Source organism: Anser anser (genome assembly GCF_964211835.1).
Source record: "Anser anser genome assembly, chromosome: 1".
Classification (NCBI taxonomy): domain Eukaryota; kingdom Metazoa; phylum Chordata; class Aves; order Anseriformes; family Anatidae; genus Anser; species Anser anser.
In genome coordinates this window covers 55,285,501-55,310,838 of record NC_139720.1, presented here as the reverse complement: position 1 = coordinate 55,310,838, position 25,338 = coordinate 55,285,501, and the positions used below count along the sequence as shown (strand labels likewise).

At 59.9% G+C, this 25,338-nt stretch overlaps 3 protein-coding genes and 1 long non-coding RNA gene across 12 annotated transcripts; 1 reads left to right on the top strand and 3 right to left on the bottom strand.

Moving 5' to 3' along the window:
* Positions 1–123: 123 nt before the first annotated feature.
* Positions 124–9,474, bottom strand: LOC310887625 (extracellular serine/threonine protein kinase FAM20C-like). Of its 7 annotated transcripts, none has more exons than XM_083813761.1 (10): positions 5,230–9,474; positions 3,892–4,067; positions 3,734–3,812; positions 3,320–3,412; positions 2,933–3,048; positions 2,545–2,725; positions 2,278–2,387; positions 1,659–1,972; positions 1,453–1,512; positions 124–1,372 (listed from the first exon to the last, which is right to left on the bottom strand). In XM_083813761.1, exons 1-10 carry the CDS (start codon positions 5,700–5,702, stop codon positions 860–862), a joined length of 2,115 nt encoding a protein of 704 aa, XP_083669887.1. In that variant the 5' UTR covers positions 5,703–9,474; the 3' UTR covers positions 124–859. The 7 variants fall into 7 exon arrangements, with proteins under 7 accessions (XP_083669887.1, XP_083669885.1, XP_083669889.1 ...); XM_083813765.1 differs by having other exon boundaries at positions 1,004–1,372; positions 1,659–1,740; XM_083813759.1 differs by having other exon boundaries at positions 2,545–3,048.
* LOC310887802 lies at positions 1,261–5,385 on the top strand. 2 transcript variants are annotated; one of them, XR_014575772.1, is made up of 3 exons: positions 1,261–1,353; positions 4,682–4,844; positions 5,256–5,385. It is a non-coding gene; the product is annotated as an uncharacterized lncRNA (long non-coding RNA). The 2 variants fall into 2 exon arrangements; XR_014575773.1 differs by lacking the exon at positions 1,261–1,353 and adding an exon at positions 3,692–3,832 and having other exon boundaries at positions 4,592–4,844.
* A 135-nt stretch (positions 9,475–9,609) lies between the features above and the next one.
* On the bottom strand, positions 9,610–13,863 carry DNAL4 (dynein axonemal light chain 4). Of its 2 annotated transcripts, none has more exons than XM_083813950.1 (4): positions 13,174–13,863; positions 12,863–13,075; positions 11,998–12,081; positions 9,610–10,763 (listed from the first exon to the last, which is right to left on the bottom strand). In XM_083813950.1, exons 2-4 carry the CDS (start codon positions 12,932–12,934, stop codon positions 10,599–10,601), a joined length of 321 nt encoding a protein of 106 aa, XP_083670076.1. In that variant the 5' UTR covers positions 12,935–13,075; positions 13,174–13,863; the 3' UTR covers positions 9,610–10,598. The 2 variants fall into 2 exon arrangements, with proteins under 2 accessions (XP_083670076.1, XP_083670075.1); XM_083813949.1 differs by having other exon boundaries at positions 12,863–13,078; positions 13,174–13,858.
* Positions 13,864–17,682: 3,819 nt separating this feature from the next.
* NPTXR (neuronal pentraxin receptor) lies at positions 17,683–24,432 on the bottom strand. Its single transcript, XM_083835490.1, has 5 exons — positions 23,676–24,432; positions 20,219–20,441; positions 19,831–20,075; positions 19,277–19,456; positions 17,683–19,171 (listed from the first exon to the last, which is right to left on the bottom strand). The coding sequence occupies exons 1-5, from the start codon at positions 24,231–24,233 to the stop codon at positions 18,947–18,949; spliced, it is 1,431 nt and encodes a 476-aa protein (XP_083691616.1). The 5' UTR covers positions 24,234–24,432; the 3' UTR covers positions 17,683–18,946.
* Between the last annotated feature and the right edge of the window lie 906 nt (positions 24,433–25,338).

The window sequence follows — 25,338 nt, the reverse complement described above, 5'->3', positions numbered from 1 at the left end:
CGGCCCCCCCCCAAAAAAACCAACGGGGGGGGTGGGGGGGGAGCGAAACCCGGCCCCAAGAGTCCCACGGGCCCGTTGTGTAACGAGCACAGCAACCCTTTGTCTCTTTTTTTTTTTTATTATTTTTTCCCTCTTTTTTTTTCTCTTTTTTTTTCATTTTTTAAATTATTTTTCTTTTTCCTGTTTTTTTTCCTTTTTCTTTTTTTTTTTTAATTTTTTTTTCTTTTCCTCCTTCCACCCCATTTTCCCCTCCAGCCTAAATCCCACGCCATTTCCCAGCCTCCCCCCATTATCCCCCCCCCTCCCCATGGCTCTTCCAGCTTGGCCGTAGGTCCCCCCCCCGTACCCCGTGTCCTTGGGGACCCCTCGCCACCCCCTGCCCGGTGCCCCTGGCGATGGCTCCCCGCCACCACGAACGCCCCCATCCCACGGCACCTGCCCCCAGCTGACGCAAATATACCCGGATTAACCCCCCGGCGAGGCTCAGGGGATAAGCTGGGTGCCGGGCGCTAAATACGGTGCCGGGCCCCGGGGTGAAGCTGTCCCCCGCCGGAGCCACCTCTGCGGGCGACACCGGGGCCGCCACGGGGATTTTCGGGTGGGTGTGGGAAATCCGGGGGCAGAGCGGCGCGAGTTGGGTAAGTCGAGGCGAGCGGGAGCATGCGGGCGGCTCCGGGATGGCTGGGACACGGGGAGCAGTGGGGAACTCGTGCCTCGGTTTCCCCACGCCAGCACGCAGGGACCCTGCCGGGGGAGGCCGGCGCCGTGCCACGGAGCTCGCAGACGGCCCCAGTTAAACACCGAGCTCTGGAGGAGCTTGCCGCAGGCTGGGGAAAGGCTGGAAAAATCCCTGCTCTTCCTAAAAGGGTTTGGAGGGCCCGTACGACGCGTCCCGGCACGCAGAGGTAGCCCAGGACTGGAAAAACAGCCCCGGTGGCCAGGATCCCGAATATGTTTTCTTCACTAGGCCAACCTTTTTATTTAAATAATCCGCCCATCCCGACAATCCCCGCAGCCCGCCGGCCCACCGCATCACCCCAAATGCCCCATCCACACCGTGGGGTACGGGGCTGCCAAAACCCGATGCCACACACCCTGTGCCTGCAGCGTGACAAACCCCGTCCGTCCGACCCCATATCACACCCACGGCCCCACGTCGTCCACCACCACCTCCCCGGGCCGGGCCGCCCGGGCCAGGCAGCGTCCCACGGCCGCCAGCACCTTGCCCAGGCGCCGGTCCAGCGCCCGCAGGTGGGGCTCGGCCAGGATAGGTGCCAGGGGGTCGTCGGCCAGCGCCTCCCGCAGCAGCTCGCTCAGGCGGTAGGGCTCGGTGGCCAGCAGCTGCAGCCGCAGGTAGGTCGACTTCTTGATGCTGCCGAAGCGGAGGAAAGAGGGCTCGGTGTCGGGAAGGGGGGGGTTTCCCCCGAAGGCAATGCGGTGTGGGCGCCTTACCTGCAGCACTGCTGGAGCGGGGCCAGGATGGACATCTCGTCGTGCGAGTGCGTGCCGAAGCTGGGGGAGAAACCCATGGGATGGCATCGGGGCACGCACAGCGTCACCCCAACAGTGGCTGACATTTTGGGCCACGGAGACCCCCAGCATCTTTCCACCCCAGCTGTGTCCCCTTTGGGGTGGCTGGGCCCCCTCTCCATCTTTACCCGCGGCCGTTGTCCAGGTGAAGCAGGAAGGTGTCGTTCCCGAATTTCTCGAAGGTCTCGTAGTGGTGCCGGTCCATGTTGCCTGGAGCAGGGAGGGGTAAGGAGAGGGTGACAGCAGCGGGGATTCAGGCGGTGTCCTCGGGGATGGGAGCAGGGAAAGGCTGGGTGCCGGGATGGGCCGAGCAGCCTCACCCACATACACAACGTGCCTCTGGTTCTCTGGTCCCAAATCTGGGATACGGGAACAGGGAGGCAGAGCACCCTCGTTGTGCTAAGCCCACTCCCCAGTCTGACCATTGCCTTCCCATCAGCTACTGGAAAGTTGAGGGGAAAACTGAAGGGATGCAGCTTGCATGGGGCAATGCCCACACAGCTGGAAACAAGCAGGCCGTGACGGTGGGTTTTTCCCTCGTGCCTCCGCGGGGAGGTTTGTGACCTGTCTCTACGCGTCTGATTGACGCGGTCCAGCAACCGCCACCCACCAAGGAGAAGACAAATGAGGCCACCACACGTCCGCTGTTTCCCCGGTGTGGCAGTGACCACCCTACAGCTCACAGCTCAGCTGCTTCAAGGAGTGGAGAAAGGGTGCGGGGAGAAATCCGCGTGGCACACGGCTCACCCATGAGGAAGTCGAGCACTGTCATGTCGATGAGGTCGAGCAGGCGATGGCCCCTGTCGTAGGGCGGCGTCTGGCGCACCTGGGCGCAGTAGTTGGGGTTCAGCTCCCACCTGCGGGCAGAGGACGGGTGACGGGACCGTGACAGTGACCGCAGGGCAATCCGGGCAGCCCCCTCCCGTCCCACAGCCCCCCCATGCCCCACCGATCCCCCATGCATCCTCCACCCACGCGTGTCCCCTCGCCCCCCGTGTCCCCATCCCGGCTCACTCAGCCTTCTTGCTCTTGTGGTAGGAGCGGCGCCAGGGGCTGCGCCAGGAGCGGCGCTTGGCCAGGGCTTTGTCGGGCAGCAGGGCGGCCATGGAGCCCTCCAGCTGGTCGGGCTTGCCGCACAGCGCGTGCTCGGTGGAGCAGTAGTAGGAGCACTCCCCGTAGAAGCAGACGTTGCCCGCTGGCGTGGGGGACAAAGCAAAGGGTGATGGAGAGCGGACCGGACACGGACCAGACGTGCACAAAGCAGTGGTGAGGTGGCCCTGCTCCTTGAGGACAGCCCCATGGCAGGGGACGTGGTGGCAGCTGGGGCAGTCCCCAAATGGGTGGTTAACAGAGCAGGAGCAGGCAGCCACGGGAGAGAGGATGGGCAGAGGCGAGAGCTCACCCGGGGAGATGAAGAAAGTCTTGGCCAGTTTCTTGTCGGTTGTGATGTCCCGGATCTCCTTCGTTATGTTCACCAAGCGGCCAGAAACCGGAGGGATTCGCCGGAAATCCAGGATCCTAAAATGCAGAACTCGGCACAATTTCTAGTCGACTGAGCCTATTTTCTCACGCCAAGTTACTAAAAGCACCGTGAGGTGCAGGCATCCTTCACCACACACAATACGGGGTGAAGAGGTGGCTCAAGGAGCCATTCCTCAGCTGCATCCACAGTTGGATGCCAAGTGTGCTTGGAGGCTGCAGACCCCCAAAGGAACCTTTAGGCCAGGTTTCCCACCCCAAGCCCCAGGCAGCCACCACTTTTTGGGCACGGAGCAGCACGAAGACCCACCTGTCCAGGTGAAAGGCTGCGATCTCCGCGTTGTGCCGCTCAAAGTCCGAGAAGTAGAAGAAGTCAACGGGGGTCTCCTGATCCCGGCTCTGCCTGCGAGGAGCGGGTAGGATGGGGATGATGGCCAAGGATGGGGTCACCTCCTGCTTGGCCCCATCGCACTGTGTCCCCAGTGCCACTGCAGACGCAGCCAGGAACAGCTTCTTCTTCCAGGTGTGCCCCGCTGGGTGTTGTGGCCCCAAATCCCACAGGGACACAGGCTGGAAAATGGTCCTCATGGACCTTCTTCTTCTCCTTCCCACCACTGGAGGTCACTACCCCATCACGAGCTGCACCCAGCCTGCTGCCGGCAGCGCCGGGGAAGGCGAGAAGGGGGCCACCCGGTTTTGGGGCCCGAAGCAAGGCTCTACTCACTTCATGGGCTTGAAGAGGGCCTGCCCGTAATTCGGGAAGGTCATGATGAGCTTCAGCTGGGTCCCACCGGACTTCTGCACTGGAAGGGGGCACATGAGGGTGAGGGGGGACGGTGGGCATGGGGTGGAGGGACAGGGGCGCGGGCAGGGGTAGGGTACCCGAGCTGACGATCCTCATGGTGGCCAGGTCGTGGAGGAGGGTGGGCATCAGGGGGTCCCGGCGGGGGTACAGCTCGTAGCGGTTGATGCCGACGTGGAATTTGAGCCAGGCGGGGTAGGTGTCGTAGGCCGTCTTCCCTGTCGGGAGGATCGTCTCGGCTTTACTGCTGCTGACCCTGCAGCCCGACAGCCACCACCACCCCAACAACAACGACAGCGTTTAGTTGGGACGGGGCATGCAGCCCCAGCACCTTCCCTGGGGAGACCCAGCACAAGCCCTGGGCGCTGGTGAAAGCCCCCAAGCAGGTCCCACCAGGGGTTGGTGGCCAGCGAGACCTGCCAGCACGGCTGGAGATGGCTCAGTGGCTTCCCTTGAACTCCCCATGGAAAGGCCCCGGGCTCATCCCGCTCCTCCCAGCCGTGCCTTAATTTCCAGCTGGTCTTGTTGCGTTTCCCTGAGGGGTTAAGCTCCCAGGAGCTAATGGGACGTCTGCCCCCCGTGCCAGTGCCCTGCTGCAAAGAGACAGCCCAGGACGTGAACCCAAATCCACGTCTCTCTGGGAAAATGCAGGCTGCGGCCCAGACAAGCCAAACCCGTCTCCCACCATTAGTGGTGGACGAGGTGGTCCTCAGAGATGGAGCAAACGCCCGTTTGTGGACGACAGCGCTCAAACCAGCCCCTATTCTCTCTCATTTTCAGCAGCCACCGCGTTTGGAAGGTGTGCTTTCCGTAAGGAAGCTGCTACATATTGCTGACGGTAACTCTTTTAATATCTTCCCACCTAATTAGGGGTTAGTGGCGCAGGGCCAAAAATAGGCACCCAGCAGCAGTGAGATCACCGTACGGCGGAGCCTAAGGAGGTCAGCGAGCGCCCTGTGAAACGCAGGACAGACGTGGTCTCGTGACGAAAGCTAACCTACATTTGGGGTTTTGCATTTCCAGAATCAGACAGGTGAGAGAGGGGGATAAAACCAGTTAGAAATCTGGAGTGGGGAGTTCCTCGGGTACAGAGACAGGCCAAAATCTTTGCGCTGGGGAAGGCAAGGAGATGAGGAGATGACCCAGAAGATACTATACGTAATACTATGAATAATTCAGGCTTCTCCTTTGACTTTGCCATGTGCTACACAGGCAGGCAGGCTCCCTGTGGCTCCCCAGGGTAGCAGCCTGGAAACTCGGGGCTGAGACAGGAGCCGAGGCACAGGAGCAGCTCACTGAGCGCTGGGGCTCTCCAGGGTGGGATGCTGATTCACCAAGGAAGCGACCTGTTTGGTCCCCACCTTTTGTCCCCTCAAACACTGCCAGGTATCCCCCCAAAAACCCAGCCCGCTCCTCACCATTCGTCGCTCCTGCTGCTTTGCAGGCTGAACTTCTCCATGGGGTTGACGACGAACAGCTTGTCTTTGTCTGTCACCTCCGGCATCGGGATGTTATAAAGGGGATGCTCAAAGAGCGCGGCCAGCTTGGATCCCTTGGTCCGTGCCTGATTCACGTCTCCGTGCTGGTGCTGGATCTCTGGATCCTTCGCTCGTGGCCCCGCTCCCTGCGGGTGGGAGCTCTTCTCCAAGGAGCCATTGCTGCCACTGAAGTCCTGGAGGATCCGCAGGCTCAGCTTTTTGGGGCCGGCCAGCAAGGGGCTGCCCGACATGGCGCCCGAGGCTTTTGGTGCTTTCCCATCACAGCTCCAGCGCCTGCGAGCCGTGGGGAGAGCTAAATCCATCGCCAGGTGCAGCAGGAGGGCCAAGAGCAGGAGGAGGAGGAGGACAATTTTAAATTTCCTTTGGACGAGCGTCTGCAGCCGGCGCCGCATCCTGCCGCGCCTGGGCACCCACGCGGGGTGAGCAGGGAGTCAGAGCATCCACGGCCCCGTCTCGCCTCCGAGCAGAAATTAGAGATCTAGAGTCCTGCGTCTAGAGCATCGCAGCAAAAAGCAGCCGGCGCAGAGTCACGGGAAGACCCCGGTGGGGTGACACCGCCGGCGGGACAGGCTGAGGGCTAGGAGGCTGCAGCGGGGTTTATCGGCGCTGATAAAGGACGAGCTGCCGGTGCCAAGGTTAGCGTGAACGGGGCAAGTTCCAAATCGATAGCTGCAGGTGGCTCGGGGACAGAGATGGCCACAGATAAATCACACACGGGCAAAAAAACAGGTCGCCTGCACCATCCCACCCCTCCGGGCTTCTACCTGCCCAGCTAACCTTGTTTTTGCCCCTTTTTCACACACCTCTGCCCCATCTCCATCCCATCTGCTAGGTTCCTACTATACTTATGTCCACGCTCATAAATCAGTTTTGCTCCCACTGCTCAGGCTGGGCAACTTTACCCCCTCCCCATCTATCCAGGGATGTTTGCATGCAACCGCCTTTCAAAAAACCACTCCAGCTGGGCAAAATAAACAGGATTTGAGTAGCAGCATCGCTGAAAAATTGGGGCGGCGGTGTAAGGAAGGGCTTGGCAGGAGAGGTACAAGGGCAGGGCTGCGCTGAGTGCCTCTGGAGCAGGCAGGGAGCCGGGCTGGAGCCCCCCTCCTGTGCCACAGCCCTGCGCTACCCTCTCGCTCGCGCTGCCCTCTCCGCACCGGCCCCGTCCGGCCCACGCGGGCATTGGGAACGCGGTGTCCCTGGCTCGCTGCGTCCCGCGGCGCGACAGTTGCTTGGAAACCGCCTCCGGCTGACACCGTCAGCCGCCCCAGATTCAGCCAGCCCCGCGTTTCCTTCCCCTCACCGCCGCGCGATAACAGCATGGCCGAGGGGAGCCGGGGCGCGCAGGGGAGGAGAGCTGCTCCCCGTGGGGCTGGCGAGCTCCGAGGCGCGCAGAAGGAGCCGGGCGGAGGGGAGCAGATGGCTCGCTCGGGGAAGGGAACGCGGCGTCTTGCACCAGGAAGCTTTCTGGATCCGGTCTGGATGCGCGTTTTGGAAAGAAGGCGCCGAGGAGGGGCTGTGGCTGGAACACAGGATCGTTAGGTCATTGCTTACCACAAGAAAAAAAGAAAGCAAAAACATGTGCTAACCGCTCGCAGCAAAGAAGCTGGGCTCGGCTCTGGGAGCAGGGCCACGGGTTCTTTTATCCCAGAGCCAACCCTGGGAGAGCAAAGGGAGAGGGAGACCCCCCCCAGTCCTTCCAGTGCCCCAGCAGCAGCTCCAAACTGGGCTCGTAGGATGACAGGGGGACAAAACGTCCCTCCTATGTCCTAGAGCCAGCCCCGAGAGCCCCCGGCCTTCTCTCCCCGCTATGGGTTGGAGGTGTCCTTCTGACCAGGAGCCCATCCCCATGCTAGGGGAGTCCACAAATCCCCCCCTCCTCCCCAGCCCTAATTTAGCCCCAAATCGGAAAGCAGAGGAAGGGGGAATAGGTGGGGCGCTCGCCACCCTTGGCGCTTCAATGCCGGCATTAAATATTAACCAAAAGATTTTTTCAGAGAGTCAAACGCGAGCCTGCAGCAACGGGGAAGAGCTGGGGAGCTTCAAAGCCTGCCCTGACTGCCTGGCAGCCCGGCAGTGTACCGTGTTGCCATGACATCGTCGCGGAGAAGCGATTGAATTTGCACCTCTTCCCTCCATGTTTTTTCCAGCTCCTTTACCCCTTCGCAGCGGGCTCGAGTCACCTGCGGGATGGAGGAGGAGCCGCACACCCAAGGACGTCTCCTTTGCTGGCTCAGAGCGCAGACTCCCCGCAAGCCGACAACGACGTTGCCCGTCTCCCCTCGGCGGGGAGGGATGAAGTCACGGAGCACAGCCACACTGCGGCTTTCCGGGACGGCCGGATAGAAAGGGTCGTTCTGGCTGGCACTGATGCATCACCCTGAGTTTTTCATCCATTTTCCATCTGACTCAGCCTTCAGGCTTTTGAATGGCGACAAGAAATGATAGGGAGAGGAGAACAATACTGAGATATCTGGTCCCAACCTCCCCGGCTTTCCGTTGAAGTTTTTTTTAAGGTAAAAACCTCCAGTGAGAGATTGCAGTTTTATAATCGAAAGCATATAGGCCCTGCAGGCTCCCAAGCATCAGGGGCAGAGGGAAAACATGGGACAACAAGGGGCTGTCTCCGATCCGTGAACTTTACTCCCCTGTGAATTACAGGCATGCCCAAAAGTGTCAGTTCTGCAGCAAAAGGAGGGTGAAAGTCTCTTTTTTATAAGGCACAGGAGCCAGCACAGCATGATCCAACTTGCGACGGGCAGGAAAACTGATCCTACTGAATACTTGCTTGGGGCCTTGACACACACAGCTGAATTTTATGCTTTTGCATACAACAGGCATTCAGACCGGCTAAAGGGGGTTGGCTTCTTTGTGGTCACTTTCCATAGGCAAGCTCTTGCCCTCGGAAACAAAAATAACCTGCCGGCCTCCTGCGAGCCACCTCGCGCTTACCTCAGGGGAGCTGCAGCGCAGGAGCTGCCTCGCTGCGAGTTCACACCTAGCTCACCTCCGCTTGTTCGCGTGCTCGTGCTTCGAGGAGGCCGGGGACTGGTCAACGTTCACTCGTTGCAGGTCACGGAGACATTAGCTGTGGTCAGCCGGGGGCCACCCAGATAACGGGAGGCGGCGAGGCCAAACGATTGCACGCTGAGGTAAGCGGCTCCCTCAATCCCTGCAGGTCAGCACGACCCTGCAGAGATGCCCATGACCAGCCTGTCCGTGCACAAGCACACAGCAGTTAATTATTCATTAGCGCGAAAGAAGCACGACTGAAGAGACTACATACGGCTGAGGGTATCATCCTGCTCCAGCAAAGGGCGTTCCAAAGAGCCGGCTTTACCTTTCCCTCTGGATCTACAGATAGAAAAGGCAGGGGAGGTGGGAAGCCTTGGAACAGAAAACCAGCTTTTCCACCTGCCAGCTGCAGGAAGTGCCAGTCAACAGTGCTATTTTCATTTAAATGCAGCCAGCTGGAGCGAGACGGAGTAACCACACCAAGAGGAAGCTCAAAGGATTTGGAGTCTTCCAGACTGCTCGACAATCCTGGCACCGTGCTCTGCTGTACCAAGCAGATATCACGGTGCCAGTCACCTGCTCTCCCTACCTTGTAAGCCCCTTCCACTTTTCCACTTGATCAGTAAAGAGTTACGTGCGAGGATGTGGGGCCCAGCCAGCACTGATGGTGTAAATTTGAAGTCATTTCTAGTGGTCTCTATATTACTTCAATTCCTGCCTTATCACAGAGCTCCTCACATGCTGAGATGGCAGACAGACATCTTCATCATCGCACCAATGATAAAAATGAGTTTGAGAGAAGGAACTAAGGGAATTGCAAAATCCTCCACCAGTTTGACCCACTGCAGGCACTCATGCAGAAAGGTCTTCCAGAATTCAAGTAGGGGCTGGGCTACAGCCTCTCATAAAACACGAGCAGCCACCGGTACCGCTGTTGGCCTTGGAGGAACGTCCAAAAGCCCAAAGCAGCCACAAATGCCAGACCCCAAAGGTCAGAGTAGGGGCACCCTGGCTGGGCAGAGGACACGGGTACGCTCCTCTTGCTGCTACTCAGAGGACTTGGGTCAGCAGCACCGCAGACCTGGCACCCTTCCTCAGCACTGTGGCTTGGAAGGAATTCAATGGGGAGGGTGAGAGTGCTTCTCTGGTACCTAGGAGTCACCAGGGTGAGAGACCTGCTGCCGGCCTTTGCCTCAGCTACGCCGCTGCTTGCTTACTTCCATGTCTCCCGAACTATTTCGTCTTCCACGTTGGAATTTTCACTTCAGAGCAAACACAGGAAAGGACAATTTAGTACATTTTTATTGTAAAAAAAACACAGTTCCACAGATTTATATAAATAAGCCACATACGTAACATCCAATTACGTTCATCCTCCAACACTGACAGCTTTAAAAGATGAAACGGGCTAAAAATGCAAGTCCAAAAAGACGTTAGGTTTCTGATGACCAAGTGATATCTCACATGGAGCCTCCTTCCCCTGCCAGCCTCCAAACAAGATGCTGCAAGTACACAGCACTTGCGACACCCCCGAGAACTGACAGGGAGCCATTCAAGCTGTACGGAGAGTTCTCACCCACTCCCCAGGCATCGTCAGCCGCCTGTGTTTTAACGCTGTCTGAGCGTGCGGGGGGTGAGAAAGGAGGGGGCAGCTTGCAGAGCAGCCTCCTACGCCCAGGCAGCTCAGCTGTCCTCCCAAATCGAGCTGGGGAGGGTGAAACGAGCCCGCTTCCCCACAGCTAGCACCTCCACGGACAACCCAAAGGCACACCCTTGACACAGCCCCTTCTGTGCAGTCCTCTTGCAAGGGAGGAGGAGGAAGGCATTGTTACGCCGGTGTTCGGAGAGAGGCACCGGTCAGAGCCACACCATACGGAGTGGGGAAGGCAGGGAAGAGAGGAGACAATGCGGAACGAGTGGGAGGAGAAAATGTAGGGCTCGATAGCACCTTTCCTCTTTTGCTTCCCCCCTCCCAGCGCTGCTGCATGGCTTCGCGGCGTGTCGTGAGATTTACCTATCCACCGCCTCCTGGGCTCGAGTGCCACGGAAAGAGCCACAGGCAGATGAGAAATCCCACGAGCGAGGAAGGAGAGGCAAGTTTATACACATATGCACCAACTATACGTATCCCATGGAACTGTTACATCGGTATGAAAAAAAATCTCTCGACGTTTTAACTATTAAAAATAAAGCCCCGCCTCCAGGTCGTACGAAACCTGTGAAGAGGAGGAAGAAATCTCTTGCACGCAGCGGGTCTGGGAGCTGGCCAGACGTCAGGAGCACTTCCAGACACACACAGCCAGGCTGCCACCGAAGAACATGTACAGCAGGTTCTTCACCTCGTGCGTGATCTCGAAGCCAAAGCCTTCCCCGATCACCACGTGCCAGGAGGAGCCAAACTTCTTGTCCATCATCTCTTTGATCATCTTGGCAGCACTCTGACAAACATTAAGGAGGTGAGGCAGAGCAAGCAGTGAGTTTCTGTGCGGACAACCCCCTGCGCTTCCCCTCCCTTTAACAGGGTCCTCAAGCCACAGGCAGCAGGTAGAGCAGCTGCGCTGAGGGCGCTCAAAGCACCCCAGGGCTGTGCCGAGGGGGAAAGGAGGTTACTGTGCTTTCAGCAGCCTCCAACGCAGCAGCTCGGAGAAATTAAGGAACTGCATCTAGCAGCCACTCCGGCTCCTGTTCACACAGTCTGAAGCAAGAATTCTTTTTTAGATGGTGGCGGAGTTACACTGGGTGCAGCGAGCGCGAGAGGAGATTCAGGTCACTAAGCTGCGGCTATTTTTACAGGAGTCCTTCCCCCCCCCCCCCTTCAAGCTAATTACCAAAACACTGAAACTAGGCTGACTTTCAAAAGGCTTGCTTCTCTGAGATCACACCCTGCTTGGTCTCGAAAAGGAGAGAGGAAGATTTTGCAGTGCTGCGCAGTGTCTCGGGCAGGAGGGGACGGAAGGGATCTCCTGCTCTGTAGCTTTGCCTTGCTCCAGCACAAAATCCCTTCGGCAACAAGCAGTCTGTACCCTGCCCGGGGAGCAAGGTGTGCTTTCATTCATCTTTTGAAAGATGGATGCATAAGTTATGGTCTTTAGTTCTCAAAGCTAAAGGCACTCCCCATTTACACGCTCTCAGTAATTTCATTCCAGAGGATGAAAGCTGAGAGGGAAGTCTAAGCAGACTGTACCTAAAGGTTCAGAGACCTGCATTTGCTCACCCCCAAAGTAAGAGCTTCCTGCCCGCTCTGGTGGGGAAGGTTTTGCTCGACGCTGAAGAACGAACCTGCGTTTTGGGAAGGGCCCTCCCCACACAGTTCTGAAACAAGCCCTGAGGACAGAGAACATCTTAGGAACAGAGTGAGTGGAAGCACGTCATAGGCAAGGCAGGATCAGGAGGAAGGTAAGGTTTGTGAGACAGCATCGCTACGTGACTCATCTCTGCTTCCTGCATGAAAGCAAAGCGCTATTACAGGTCCTGCTGACAAAGGCAACCAGATCTGAGATCTAGCCAAGCTGCCTCTTTCTGCCCTTGCTCGGTAGAGGAACAGAGTAATGTTCCTGAACTGACAGGCTGTCAGTGTCTGACTCCACTCTGCCCTACAGCCCCAGCCCCAATCCTGCAGATTCCCCGAGCTGCAGCAACGGAAGGCCGTCCTGACTGGGCCTTGGCCGGTACCTCGTTGTTGGTGGCGTACTTCTCACACGCCGTGACACACAGCTCCATGGCCTCTACGCGCATCTCCTCCGGCATGTCCGTGTGCTGCAAAGAGCAAGCAAGCCAAATTAAGCAGAACAACAAAAGCTAGACACAAGACAACAGTAAGTGGCCTCTATGCTGCCCATGCTGTCGCTGGGGCTCAGGCTGCTGGGCAGGGGCAAGAGGCAGCTGCTCCTTGTGATGTTTGCTTCGAGCAGGGGAGCACCACCAGCAACAGAAGCTTGTCATTTCCACCATTTCAGAGAATGGCAGATATGAAGATGGCTTATTTACAAGCTGTCCATGCAGAATCGTTCTCTACCTACATTAAGGCTAGCATTAAGTAAGCACAGCTTAGAGGAGGAGCTAAATAGGTTTGACAGTTTTCTTGTTACGAGATGAAGGGCAAGAATGTTAGCACTGCTCCTACCGCTGTCCTTAATGATTGCTGTAAGCATAACAAAGTCTAAACGACATAGCCTTTGCCTCCTTTTCTGCTATCTGGCTGGCTAGCAAGATCTTTTACTCCAGCTCCATTAGAAAAAAAGCTGTACTTAGTGTCCTGAACACGGGAGGGGGCTCCAAAGGCAGCACGTTCAGCCCAATAGATGGATCACTTTGCCCGCGGCTGACAGGGGAACAAGGGTGCTAACAAATCTCCTCAACAGAGGTCAAGGGCAGGCAGGAAGCAGCGGCGATGACTGAGATCCCAACCCAGGACTGTTAGCGTGCACTCCCAGCAGCTTGTCAGTGGGAGAAATTCTGCTCTGGAAAGTTGGTGAGAACGAAGGCAGAATTTCACACCTGCAACACCGGTGGGCACACAATCCACCCCTCCTCTTACCCTAATCAGTGGAAAGCTGTGAAGTCTTTTATAATCAGCTTCCTCCTTCTTCCCCTCCCCAGTGTCGGCCATGGTCCTTCCCCACGGACCGCAGGAAGGGACGGAGGGCCGGGCTGGAGCTCAGCAAGGTGCTGCAGTGCAGGCAACTCGGAGGAACGCAGCTCTGAGGACAAAAATGGACCAGCAGCAGGGAAAAACTCAGCCCGGAGGACACTGCTTAAAAACAAAAGACAGGAAGACAGCTTTGAATTAAAACAGAAAGCTAATGAAACCCTTACGAGAATGCTGCTCCTGCCTTCACAGTTACTTACTGTATTTCACCACCTTCTCACACGCTGTGCACTTAGTTCTCGCAGCGCATTAACACAAACAATCGTTTAAAACGTAACGCTTTCCATAAACGAGCCTTCAACAGCACAGCACTTCCCAGAAGCACCAACAGAGCTTGAGGGACGAGCCAAGCCGGGGCACTGCTCCCAACAAGCGATGAGCACGTCAACCCTTGTCATTTAATGCCAAGAGGACACTATTGCCTGCGAGGGCTTGAAACGGTGCACCACGAGCAAAGCGTAAGGGAAGTTTAGGAAGAGGATTAGTGTATATAAGCATACAGAAATACCCTGATCTGTTTTGGGGTAGTTATTCATGCGATTCACGAATGTTTGCCGAGCTGGGGGCTTGGATATTGGAAAACGCTGGGCCACTGCTGTGTGCCCGCCCACCAGCCGGCCTCCACCTGGGCCCAGCACCGCACGGCCCGCACTCGGAGCCCTTCACCACCGCCCTTCCGTGCGGGATGAGGGAAACAGCCCCACACACCCGACCCCACGGCGGCCAGCAACCGCTCCCCGCAGCGAGGCAGCCGCCACGAGGCGAGCCTGGGGGGGACGGGACGGGGCCCCGCAGCCCCGAGAGGCGGGGGCCGGGCAGGCCCCGGGGCGGGGAAGGGGCCGGGAGGGGAGCGCGGCCCAGCCCCGGTCGCGGCCTCACCTGCGCGGCCCGCAGCGGTTGCTAAGGAAGTGCCCCGGCTGTCTTAGCAACCGCCGCCGGAAGTCCCGCCTCCGCGCCGCCCATTGGCTGGGAGCGCCGGGCCGCCTCGTCCTATTGGCGGAGGGGTGGCCGCGGGGCGCTGGGGGGGGCCCTGCTGGGGTTAATTGGGGCAGCCTCATTAGGGCCGGCCTCATTAAGGCCTCCCCGTGCGCTGGGCAGGGCTGCGGGGGCTGGGCTCTGAGCCTGGAGGGGCAACGTCTCGTTGGCCTAAAGCCGCCGCGGGGAGCGGTTCTGAACTCCAAATAAAGATATTTGTATCGATAAGCGCCTTTTGTTTTAATTAGCAAAGTATTTATATAAATAAACAAGCGCCTTGTGTTTTAATTAGCAGCAATAAATGGTGGTACGTGTGTGTGTGTGTGTGGAGAGGCAGCCAGCTGTGTCGTTGCCTTTCTGCAGCTGGGAGGGAGGAGAAGCTGGCCCTGGGGTCTGGAGAGGTGAGGTGGGTTCGGGTCCTGCCAGCAGACCTTGGGGGTCTGTGGTGCTATTAGTCGGAAATTAATCCAGGCAAATTAGTCTGAAATTAATGGGTGAAGAAGAATCAAGCTCCTGGATAGCACCGGGGAAAAGGCTGCTATTCCTGGGCTGCCGGGCACGACGCGTGGGTTTCCATCAGGGCGCCTTCTGGTCATGGGGGACAGCTCGTGTTCGTCAAGACCTCTGGCTGGTGTGTGTTTGAAATGTCCTCGCCGCTGGCTGCCGAAACAAGCGATCGATTTTCTCTGAGACAGAAAAAAGAGGAGGAGGAAGAAGCTGGGCGTTCTGCTCTCCCCTCACCCCGATCTCCAGGCTCGCCCCTACAGCTGCAGGGCGGCTGGCTGCCCTGTTCACCCCTGTCCCCACAGATCCGAGCAGAGCCTGGGGCTGTCGTTGCAGTGGCCGGTGCTGGGAGGACAATGCTGCAGTGATCGTTTGTCTTCCCGTCTGCCTTCACCGCTGCCACTGTCAGGAAGCAAACGCTGCCTCCCGTTCCCTTCGCTTTTACCGCCGCAGTCCCATTTGTGGGGTTGGTGCCGGTTCTGCCTCCTTCCCCTTTTCTACAGGCAGTGGCCTCTCGCAACAAGGCAGGCACAGCACTAAAATTGTGAAGAGAGAGATAAAAGCTGGGAGATCATCCTTTTTCTCTCTTTTTTTTTTTTTTCCTTTTTTCAGTGGAGATAATTAGGAGCAGAATCTCTGCGAGGAAGATCTTTCCATCATTACTTTATCTCCAGGCAGCTACTCTAATCTCTCCAGGGATACAGTGCTTTCAAGCATCGTATTCTTTCTGTGTTTTTCTTTTTTTTTTTTTTTTAATGCTTTAATCCCTATGTAGTTCACCCACTTTTGCTACGAAGCAGCGAGTCGGCAAGAGCCGCCGTTTGTGTGCGTGTGTGTCCATCGGCGGCTGTGTGAGAGCACATGCGCCTGCGATTCTGGCTTCAATTAAACACGCTTTGGTTTTGATCAATGTGGGTCCACGGGGAACGCTTCCCGAGGGAAACGCAGACACTGTTCGTAAGAATAATTCAGCGGCAGCTCCTAGGTTAAAGCTGACAAAACCAGCCAAACCCAAGCTCCAGAGGGTCTGAGGTGAGGAGCTCCGTGTTCCCCGTGGTTGCGATGGGTGATGCAGGGATGGAGGGAGAGCATCAGGTGGGCCCCTTCCCGTCTGTGATGGCTTAGGAAAACGTGGGCAGCTTTGTGTCTGAGCCACTGGGAGAAGGGCTTCTGCGGGCTGCGCCTTTGCAGGATCAAAGCCGCTCAACGCTGTCTTGGGCCGATGCAGGTGTATGGGGGGTATTTTCCATACGGGGTGGCCTGCTGCCCACCTGTAAATGAAGGCAGTTCTTTGGCAAGGCTCAAATTCGCACCTCTGGCTGGGTAACACACCACGTTAGAACAACACTGTGTTGCTGCTGCACAACGGTGTCAGGTTGTGTCGTGTTTGCCGTTCTCCTCAGCTGGGAAATGGCCACCGAGCGATAAAGTCACCGCAACAGCAGCGACCCGCTGGAGCACTGCACGAGCCCTGGTGGGCTTCCTGCCCGTGGGAGCGAGTGGTGCAGGCTCCCGGCAGGATGCAGAAGCCCGGGGAAGCAATTAAAGCAGCCTCCCATCGCTAGGACAGGGCAGATAGCAGGGCTTTTTGTACTGTCACCTGCTGGGGACACGTGCAGCCCGGCTTGGCTGGGTCCAAGGGGGATGGAGGTTGGCATGGCACGGAGAGACACAACCCACGAGCCCCAGTTGAGGTATCCCAACTCCCGGTGTAGGAATTTCAGCGTTTTTTTCTCAAACCTCATAATTAATAGGTTCGGCCCTTGGGTGGGAGGGTTTCCAGCCACCGTGTTTGCCCTGGTGATCTCGTTCTCTGCACAGCAAAGTCCTTTGGGGGGAGGCTTGTTTTGAGCCTGACTAAGCTCTTGGTCTGCTGGAAACCCCGCGGCAGTGAGCGTCACAGTTTAGCAAAGCACCTCTGCTCTTTCTACATCTTTAATTTATCTATTATTTATTTATAATTTTTTTTTGTCTCTTTTGGGAAGAGGTATCCGGACACTGAGCAGTACCCAAGGCACGTATCATGGCCACAGCGTGCTCTCAGCACAGCTGTTGAACAGCTCCTTCTTTAACCCTCCCAAGAACGATTTTGTTTTCCCCTGTCTTGGTGCACAAAGCATTGTTTTTCAACAGGCTGTCCTTAGAGAGGCTCAGGTCTTTTCCTGAGTGGTTATGTTTAATTTAGAAGCTAGCGATATCTGTAAGTCACTGCAATTACTCCTTCCAGCCAGCAGCACCATCGATTTGTTACCTCCTACCGTCTCCTCCAACCAACCAGCCTTTTAAGCCCTGTAGCAGGTTTTTGGTTCTTGCAGGGCTCAGATAACCAAAAATTGTACCTTCCTGCTCTTCTTTTCCACCCAGATGTGGAACACGCAGCCGCAGAGCGTCAGTGCTGGGGCTCGCCTCTCCCAGGAGGGAAATCAAATATTTATTCCTGCTCTTGATTCCCCGTCTCTCAACCAGTTTCTAATCTCTCCATAATGACTTCGTTTCCTTAAGAGCCTTATACAGAAGAGTTTGCCGTAAGCCTTTAAAATGCCTGCGTAAATTATAGCCAGCCTTCCTGTGCCCCCCATACTGCTGAGGCGTCCCCAAGCCTCTGGGGACGTAGCTTCAGGTGACACCCCCAGCCTGCTTTGTGGCATTAAATATCTGCAGCGTGGCCAGCAGGAGCCATGGGGACGTGGCTCAGCTCGGTGTCCCCACCAGCACCTGGCAAAGGCAGGACCCAGGGGAAAACTGGGGCCTCTGTGCTCCGTTTTCCCCAAATATCGGCGAGGTTGTGGCCCCGCTAGAGGGGACAAGTGTCCTGCAGCCCCGAGTGCTGTGCCTGCCAGCCCTCTCCTAGCCAAGCCTCACGCGTGGCTCGCTCAGTAACTCATTACCAGCGCTTAATTAGGCCACGTGAGCTCCTCGGCACCATGGGCTGACCTGGAGGCAGGGGTTTCCTGCTGCTTCCCTCTCCCTGTGCTCGGGGCTGGGTTCCTCCTCCTTGCTCTGCAGTGGGGTGGATGAGAGATTCCCAAATGGTGCCTTGCCACGCAGCGATACCCAAACCTTCCCTGTGATGTTTTGGTAGGGATCTTCCATCTCCCTCCGGGTGCACATCCAGTACCCTGGGGATTTTTCCTGGGGGATTTTTTCCTTCTTTTTCACCCGAAAGCAGCACGGGGCTCGGGTTTGCAGCCCGCCTGCCCTCCCTCCCCACGGCACCCCACAGGAGGCTCCGACAGAAACACCACGTTTATTGTCCACAGCCAGCGTTACAAAAGAAACGTCCCGACACGACACGGCCACGCGCAAGCGAGCGAGCAAGGTGGGGGGGGCACGAAGATCACAGTGTCTCCCACTTGGCACAGGGGCTGCGCTGTGTCCCCACCACGTCCCCCCCTCCCCGGCGGGCTGTCCCCTCTGTCCCCCCTTGTCCCTGAGCCGCAGGGGGGGGGGCAGCTGGTGCTGAAGGTGCAAAGTGGGACTTTTTGGGGGAGCACTGGAAGCTGGACATCACACGAGCAACCGTGAAACCCCCCCCCGAAATACCCCCCACCCCCCAGCGCACACACACGCACACACACACGCACATATCGAGACACTGGTGACCGCACGCGTGGAAACATCGCACCCGCAGGCACCCCAGGGGGAAAACCCCCTCCTGGCCCCGCTCCGGCCCCAAGGCCAGCGGCTCCCTTCGCCCCAGCTCCATGCCACCAGTGTCCCTGTCCCCAGCCAGCTCAAAGCAGGGGACCGAGGCACAGGCGAGGCCAGCAGCCCCCTGCGAGCAGCTCAGTGCCCAAAAGGCCAGGGGGGTGGCAGGGAATACTGTCCCCCCGTGTCCCTTTTCCTTGCTTTTGCTCCACTCCCTCCTGCACCCCGAATAGGACGGGGGGCACAGGGACGAGGCTCTGCCCCTCTTCCCCTGCCTTCTGTGTGGGCACTGGGGCCCCAGCACTGGGAATGCTTAAAAATAAATAAATAAATAAATAAATAAATAAATAAATAAATAAATAGTCCCCCACAGGGCTCCTTACACCCACGGGGGGCCTACGGTGCCTGGCACACTTGACTGGAGAAGAGCTGAAGGGGAAGAGGGGAGGATGCTGATGGCTACCAGCAAACAGCTTGGGGCCCCGTGGGAGAACGGGCTCGCAAAACCAAATATCAGGGCGATAAAAATAAACAGGGGAAGGGGGTGCCCTGCTCCCAGCTCCCCCAGGCCCCATAGACACGACAGGCAGCGTATGGCACGGTCCTGCCAAAACAGAAATAGGGCAAGGTGGGGGGGGGGGGGACAGCATGCCGGGGAGGTATGAGCTGTGCCAAGGGGCTGCCACGGGACCTCCATGCATGCCAGCCCCCCCGGGACGCTGCCGTGGGGGCATGGAGCATCGCCCCGTTGTGGTGGTGGAGGTGGTGGTGGGGCCCGCTGGTCTGGGAGGGGACAAAGGGGCTTTTCCTGCTGTCCGCGGGCACCTCGGCGCTGGGGGGGGCCGCTCACGCCTTCCTCCCCTCGTCACAGGCGGTGAAGGCGCCCTTGCTGGCCCCCCCGAAGACCTCCACGGCCTGGTCGTCCCACTGGATGACGTTGCCCTGCAGGCGGGAGGTGCAGTTGGCCAAGGCCAGGATCTCCGCCGGAGCCAGCATGTGGTCCCACACGCCGAACTGCGCCAGCTCCCCCACGAAGGCCTGCGTGGCGTCAAAGCGGCCGCCCAGTGTGTCCTGGGGACGGAGGTCACATTAGCGAGCAGGGAAGCCCCCCTGGCCCTACCAACCAGGGCCCCGTGCTGAGAAACCCCTGCCCGCGCCCCACGGGCCGGCGGGTACCTGCTCCTGGCCCAGGATGATGACGCCCTGGGGCTTGATGGCGTGCCACGAGGCCAGGTTCTCGCCGGCGCCCCGCTGCTCGCCGTCCTGGTACGCCGACCACTTGCCGTCCCGGGTGGTCCACGCCACGCAGATGTGGTGCCAGGCCTTGTCCTTCAGGCTCAGCGGCAGCTGGGCGACCTTCGTGTGGAAAGCAAGAGCTCGGCACTCGACGGGGCTGCCGGGGGACCCCTGTGTCCCCCAGGCCTCCATCCCTCCTGTGGCAGCACCCTAAATTCTACAGACATCCAGATCTGCTGCTTCTCCCCCTGAAAACCCACCCCGTAGAGCTGTCCTCCCCATCCTCCTCCTCCACAACCCTTCCTCCCATCTCTTCCTCCTCGTGGTCCCCCATGCCGATCCCAGCTCTGCATTTCTCCAGGCCAGGGTGGTGCAAGCACAGGGAATGGGGACCAGACCCGGTGATGCCCGGGGGACCGTTGGGATCACCAAGGGATGGAGGGAAGGGGACGAGGGAAGGCGCTTCCCTCCTGTCCCGCTCCATCTGGGCTGACCTTGTCATTGATGAGCAGCTCCAGGGGGTTGGTGCCCCACTCCAGCAGCACGATCTCGTTGGCTTGGCTCGGGACGGAGTAAGAGAAAGGGGTGCCGAGCCCCGCCAAGGCCTTGGACTTCAGCCACATGCAGATGGTGAAGGCGTAGAGCTCCGGCAGGCTCTTCTTCATGCGGGCGTACATGTAGTTGTTCTGCACCGGGATGGTCACCTTGAAGGCATCGGGAGGGCTGTAGCCTGGAGCTCCTGCATGCCAAGGACAGGGAGGAGAAGAGGAGGGTCAGGGGCAGCTCTTGGGGTGGGGACACCCATCCCGGAGCTCCCCTGGAGGTGCACCTTGGGGCTGGCATCACGCCACGCTGCCTGGTTCCCCGTCGGGCAGGACTCACCGTGCTCCAGCTCCGCCACCCGGCTCTGCAGGGAGTTGAGCTCCTTCTCGATGTCATGCTGCTGCTGGCTGCGGTCGGTGTTGGCGGCCTGCCGCTCCTTCTGCAGGGTCAGGATCTTGGAGAGGAGCTGCTCCTCCAGCTGCTCCATCTTGGTGTGCAGCGCGTCGCGGGCGAGCGCCGGGGCGGTGGGCACCGAGCCGTTGGTGCGGGCCGGCAGCTCCTGCTGCGCTCGGTGGCAGGGGGGAGAAAATGCAACATGGTGTCAGCACAAAAGGTTAAATGCACAGCCCCAAGGGCTTCTCCAAGAGCTTTGTCCCCATCAGCCTCATCATTATGAGGCTGCCTCGGTTACCCTGAAGGACTTTTGGCTGCTACGGAGGCAGAGCAAGACCAGGGCGCACAGCAGCTCGGGCCATCCCGCCACTCGCTTCGCTGTTTCGGCACGGACAGTGCCGTAGCGTCATGTCCCAGGGCTGCAATCCTCTTAGCCCGGCTCAGCCCCTGCGTGGGCGCGTGCACGCGTGCCGGGTCAGGCAGGTAGCTCCCCGAGGGCGTAAAGCCAGCGTCGCCCATCTGCTGGCAAAGCCCCAGCCGCCGGGACGCGTGTAAGCGGTGCCGCGGAGGAACAGGGTCAGCGGCCGTGACCCCGTCCCGTGGGGACACGGTGACACCCCCGCCCCGCTTCCCTGCTCGCACCTCCCCGCCGCGCCGAGCTGCCCTGGCTGGAGGAAAGCCAGCCTTGGCCGTGCAGGATGCGGCCGCCGCGGATGGGAACGGCAGGGGGAAAGTAGCAGGGAGAGGAAGAGCGGAAGGTGGTGTTGGCGTGAGCGCAAGCGGAGCCGGACCAGGAGGGAACACGCTGAGGCTGGAAGTGAGGAGATGCTGCCAAGCGCCAGCGAAGCTCCGGGCTCGGGAAAAGCCTCCAGCGGGGACTGCCGGGGCAAGACCTCCGCAGGTTTTGCAAACAAAACCAAAGCGGAGAAGCAAAAACCAAAGGGGTGGTTGGGCAGAGAGCATGTGCCAGCCCCAGCCAGTGAGCACATGCCAGCTCTTACTGCCGGCTTTCTCCGGGAGAGAAAAACCTCTCCCAGGAGGGAAAAGCACCCGGCAAAGGGCACCCTGCCTCCGGTCCCCGTAACAGAGAGAGGGGTTAGCCCGGGAGCAGTGCCACGGGTACACGTTAGTCACGGCCCCGCGTGTGCTCCCCTCCGCCGTGCCTGCAGGCTGCGACTGCTCGAGCCGGGGGCTGGACGCCTGCCTCCCTGCCGCACGCCCAGCTCCATCTGCTGAGCACCAAAAAAGAAAAGACCGGGCGCTTCTGTCGCTCCCGCTAGCCCCCGATAGCCTGCCCTACGTTACTCAACATGGGATGATCGCTGGCTTTTTTTTCTTTCCTCCCTCTCTGTAACTTTTCTTGCTATGTCCTCACTTCTCTTGCTCCGTGGCATCTCCTCGCGTGCCCTCCTGTCCTGCTGGGGCACAGCCCCCCCAAGGCTGGGCTGCCTCTCCTTAAAAAGCATCCCCCGCATCTCCCAGCGCTTTTTTCCTCCCGAATTATTCGCAAAACTATTAATTACGGCCGTGCAGCTGTTATTTACCGGCGGCTTTCGGGGAGGGGAGAGGGGGGAGCGCCTCCTCCCCGGCTGTTCGGTGGGCGCCCGGCTTCCCATCTGCCGCCGCGCAGGCAGCAGGGGAGTGGGCAGCGGGTGCGGGGGAGGCTCGCTCGGCGCTTTTTTGGCCACCGGAGCCAGCGAGGAGATTGAAGGCTGCCAGGTAATATTAATCACGTTAAATGTCAGCGGCTGGCGGGGGGGCGGCGGGGCCCCGCACGCACTTGCTCAGGCTGTAGTCATTGTTCGGCAAATGCACTTTCATTTATGTAAGGAGATCAGAGCCGTAATTTACTAATGCATCAGCAAATCTGCTCCCCGGGGCTTCCCCTCGCGCCCCGCTCACCTTAGCTGCTGAGACAAGGAGGGCACGGATGAGGGATGATGCTCACCGTGGGACCCAGAGCGGGGTGTGCGGGGAGCAGCAGCACCCACACCAGCTCCGTCCCCTTCTCTGCACCCATCCCACACCGGCACAGCTCCTTTGCAGCCCCTACCACCACGGGAAGGTCGCTGCTTTTCCTCGCAGGGGAAAAGCTCACGGCACGTTTCCATCCCCCCCGAGTCTTGCTCAGGGCTCTCATCGCTTGGGTGCCCCTGCCTGTGCCCGTCGGCCCGCTGCCAGCAGCCAGCTCATCAATCTCCAGGCTGTGCCCCTCCGAGGAGACGTCCTCCTCCCTCCCAAACCTCTCCATTTCAATTTGCAGCAGTAATTAAAAGCATGTAAAAGGAGCATCTGGCTCCCCTGCTCGGCGTGCCAAGGCGATGCGTCCCAGCGTACAGAGAGCGAGGGGGGAAAGGAAAAGGGGAGGAAGAAGGCCAGCCACGCTGTGCCCGAAGGGAAAACAAAGAGAAAGGCGTTTGGGAGACATTAGGGAGAGGTGACGGACGATGCTCCTTGGTGAGGCATGGTCAGGGAGGGCTCCCCGATGCGCCCACCCGTCCCCTCGCCCATGGGGGCATGGAGCCTGCCCCGCTTCCCCCAGGGCAAACCAAGAATCAGATGACTTGATAGGTTTTGTATCAATAAATCGTATGTCTTACAGGGCCCAGGTTATATTGATGACTTTCTGACAGCCCCCCAAAGCATCCAGCATTAAGCCTTGTTGACAAAACCGTGGACATCACCTTCCCAGGGCGTTTTGCTTCACCCCGCTCCCCAGACCGAGCTCAGCCAGGATCCCCTCTCCCTCCTTCCCCCTTCCATGGTCCACCCCAGTGGGAATTTTGGGTGTCCTCGAGGTGCTGCACAGCATCCTACGGGGCTGGGTCCCCCAGATATCGCGTGCTCCTTGGGCACGCGTGGATATGGGTGAGCCAGAGCCCCCCCACAGCCCGCGGGACCCTTCCCTGGGGACGGTGCTTTGTGGGGAATTAAGGGGAGGTGGGCGTTGCTGCTGGCGCTGGGAGAGGGGCTGGATGCTGGGGCCGAGGAGGACGGGCAGCAAGCCCCAAAGATGCCTCCTTCCCCTGCCTGTGGCCTGCTGCTGCGGTGAGGGGACAGAGGGGCAAAACCAGCCCCGAAACCACCTGCTCTGCCCCGAGGGGGTCCGAAGTCCCCCTGCAGGCAGTGGGGAGGGCGCTGGGGACCCGAACGCGAAGACCAGGCGGTCGAGGGCTCGCAGGTGGCTCTGGCCCCGGCGCACCTCGGGGGACAACGCGCCGTCCCCGGGGCGATGGAGCCCCTGGAAGCAGCGCCCTGGGAAACGCAGGCGGCTTCCTTCCAGCAGCTCCCGCGCGCCCTAACAACCGGCCTCCGCCGACTCTGCCCCCTCAGACCCGCAGACCCACACCGACTCACCTCCACGGACCCCCCCCCCGGCCCCCCCAGAGCCCCCTCCCCGCACCTCGATGCGGTCGATGCGGTCCTGGAGGGCCCGCACCGCCTCCTCCAGCTCCCTCACGGCGGGCGGCTCGGCGGGGGGGTGCCCCATGGTGCCGGGCCTGGGGGCGGCCCGCAGCCCGGCGGCGGGGGCCGGGGGAGCCCGCGAGCCCCCCTCGCAGCGGCTGAGCTTGCCGGTGAGCTCGCGGATGGTCTCCTGGTCCATGCGGATCCGCTCCTTCTGCTCCAGCGCCGTGCGGCGGAGCTGGGCCGCGGCGCTGCGCAGGGCCAGCAGCTCCTCGGGGCCGGCGGCCGCGGGGCACTCGGCGCTCAGCGGCGTGCACACGAAGCGGCTGAAGAGGGGCGGCGGCGAGCCGGGGAGCCTGGGGCCGGCGCTGGCCAGAGCCTCGGCGGGGCCGTGCAGGGCCCCCAGCCCCTTGTCGGCGGGGGGGAGCAGGGCGGCGGCGGCCGAGTCATTGTCGGCCGAGGAGGAGGAGGAGGAGGGTGGGGAGGAAGAGGCGGCGGTGCCGGCCGGGTGGACGCTGGCGATGATGCAGATGATGGCCCCCAGGAAAGCCAGCATGCCCGCCGCCAGCAGCACGGCCAGAAACTTCAGGGTGGCAGCGGCGTGGGGGGCGCGGGGCCCGAGGACGGCGAGAAAACGGAGCGGGAGGGGACGAGGGGACGGAGGGACAGCCCGGAGGCAGCCGGCGGGGACGGACGGACGGACGGACGGACGGCACCGGCAGCGGCAGCAGCACCGGCGCCGGGGCCCCGTGGCGCCGCCCTTATAAGCGCCGGGCGGTGCCGCACGCCCCGCACCGCCCCCGGCCGCCCGCAGCCTCCCGGTGCCCCCCCCCCGGCCCGCCCCGGGGCGGGGTCCGAGCGGCGGAGGCAGAGCCCCGAAGCCCCCCCCCCCCCCAAAAAAAAAAAAAAAAAAAAAATCAGCTCTGAGAAAAAATGGGGAAAAAACGGGGAAAATTGGGTTTGGGAAGGGGGTGACGCTCAGGCAGGCATCCAGCCCCAGCTCCGCCCTGGCTCCTGCCAAGCCTTCAGCCCGCCTTACCTGGGGATCCGCAGGGCCTGCATGGCGCGCACACCCGCTGCCAGCCCGGCTGCCTTTATTTCCAGGTCTCCCGTCCCAGTAAACGTGCCTCGTGTCACCTCACCCCCGTCACTGGGGCTGTCTGCGCCAGCACCCTCGAGCAAAACCTCACCGACGTCCGCGTGTCCCGTCCGCCTCCCCGTCCTTCCTGCTCCAAAAAACGCGGCTAAGGCGGCCTCACTGGCAGCGGGAAGCAAAAGAGCTGCCCCAGGACGCCCCCACCGCTTTTTTTGGCACACCACGGGGTTGAGGTGAGCCTGGCACAAGCGGCACAAAATCTTGGCCGTGCTCTGCTTCGGCGGGCAGCGATCCCTGCCAAGGGCGCACCGTTTCTGGAGAGGGCTGCCCCGGGGCTTCGTGAGCCACGGACGCTGGAGATGCTCCCCGAGGTGGCAAAACAGGGATCCTCCCGCAGCAACCCCAGCTGGACAAGACTCATGTCAGGGAACAGCAGCGTTATGGGGAGTTTTGGTCACTGGGCACCTCGCGCGGCGCCAGGCACGGGCAGTACCTAGAAACTACCCAGCAAATATTAAGTCACCACGGTTCGCACCATGGTGCTCCCACGCCAGCCCTCGTCGCC

Bases quoted from the DNA above. Each gene is read 5' to 3' on its own strand.
- NPTXR (XM_083835490.1), bottom strand. From the start codon at position 24,233: ATGCTGGCTTTCCTGGGGGCCATCATCTGCATCATCGCCAGCGTCCAC. The intron at 19,457-19,830 runs GTCAGCCCAGAT...TTCCACACGAAG, and splicing joins AGCTGCTCATCAATGACAAG to GTCGCCCAGCTGCCGCTGAG. The intron at 19,172-19,276 runs GTACCCGCCGGC...CTCCGTCCCCAG, and splicing joins TCATCCTGGGCCAGGAGCAG to GACACACTGGGCGGCCGCTT.
- LOC310887625 (XM_083813759.1), bottom strand. From the start codon at position 5,702: ATGCGGCGCCGGCTGCAGACGCTCGTCCAAAGGAAATTTAAAATTGTC. The intron at 2,388-2,544 runs GTGAGCCGGGAT...CTCTGCCCGCAG, and splicing joins CACAAGAGCAAGAAGGCTGA to GTGGGAGCTGAACCCCAACT. The intron at 1,373-1,452 runs GTAAGGCGCCCA...CCGCTTCGGCAG, and splicing joins CCGCTCCAGCAGTGCTGCAG to CATCAAGAAGTCGACCTACC.
- DNAL4 (XM_083813950.1), bottom strand. From the start codon at position 12,934: ATGGCCGACACTGGGGAGGGGAAGAAGGAGGAAGCTGATTATAAAAGA. The intron at 12,082-12,862 runs GTAAGAGGAGGG...TGCTCTTTGCAG, and splicing joins ACAGCTTTCCACTGATTAGG to CACACGGACATGCCGGAGGA. The intron at 10,764-11,997 runs GTACCGGCCAAG...AATGTTTGTCAG, and splicing joins AGTACGCCACCAACAACGAG to AGTGCTGCCAAGATGATCAA.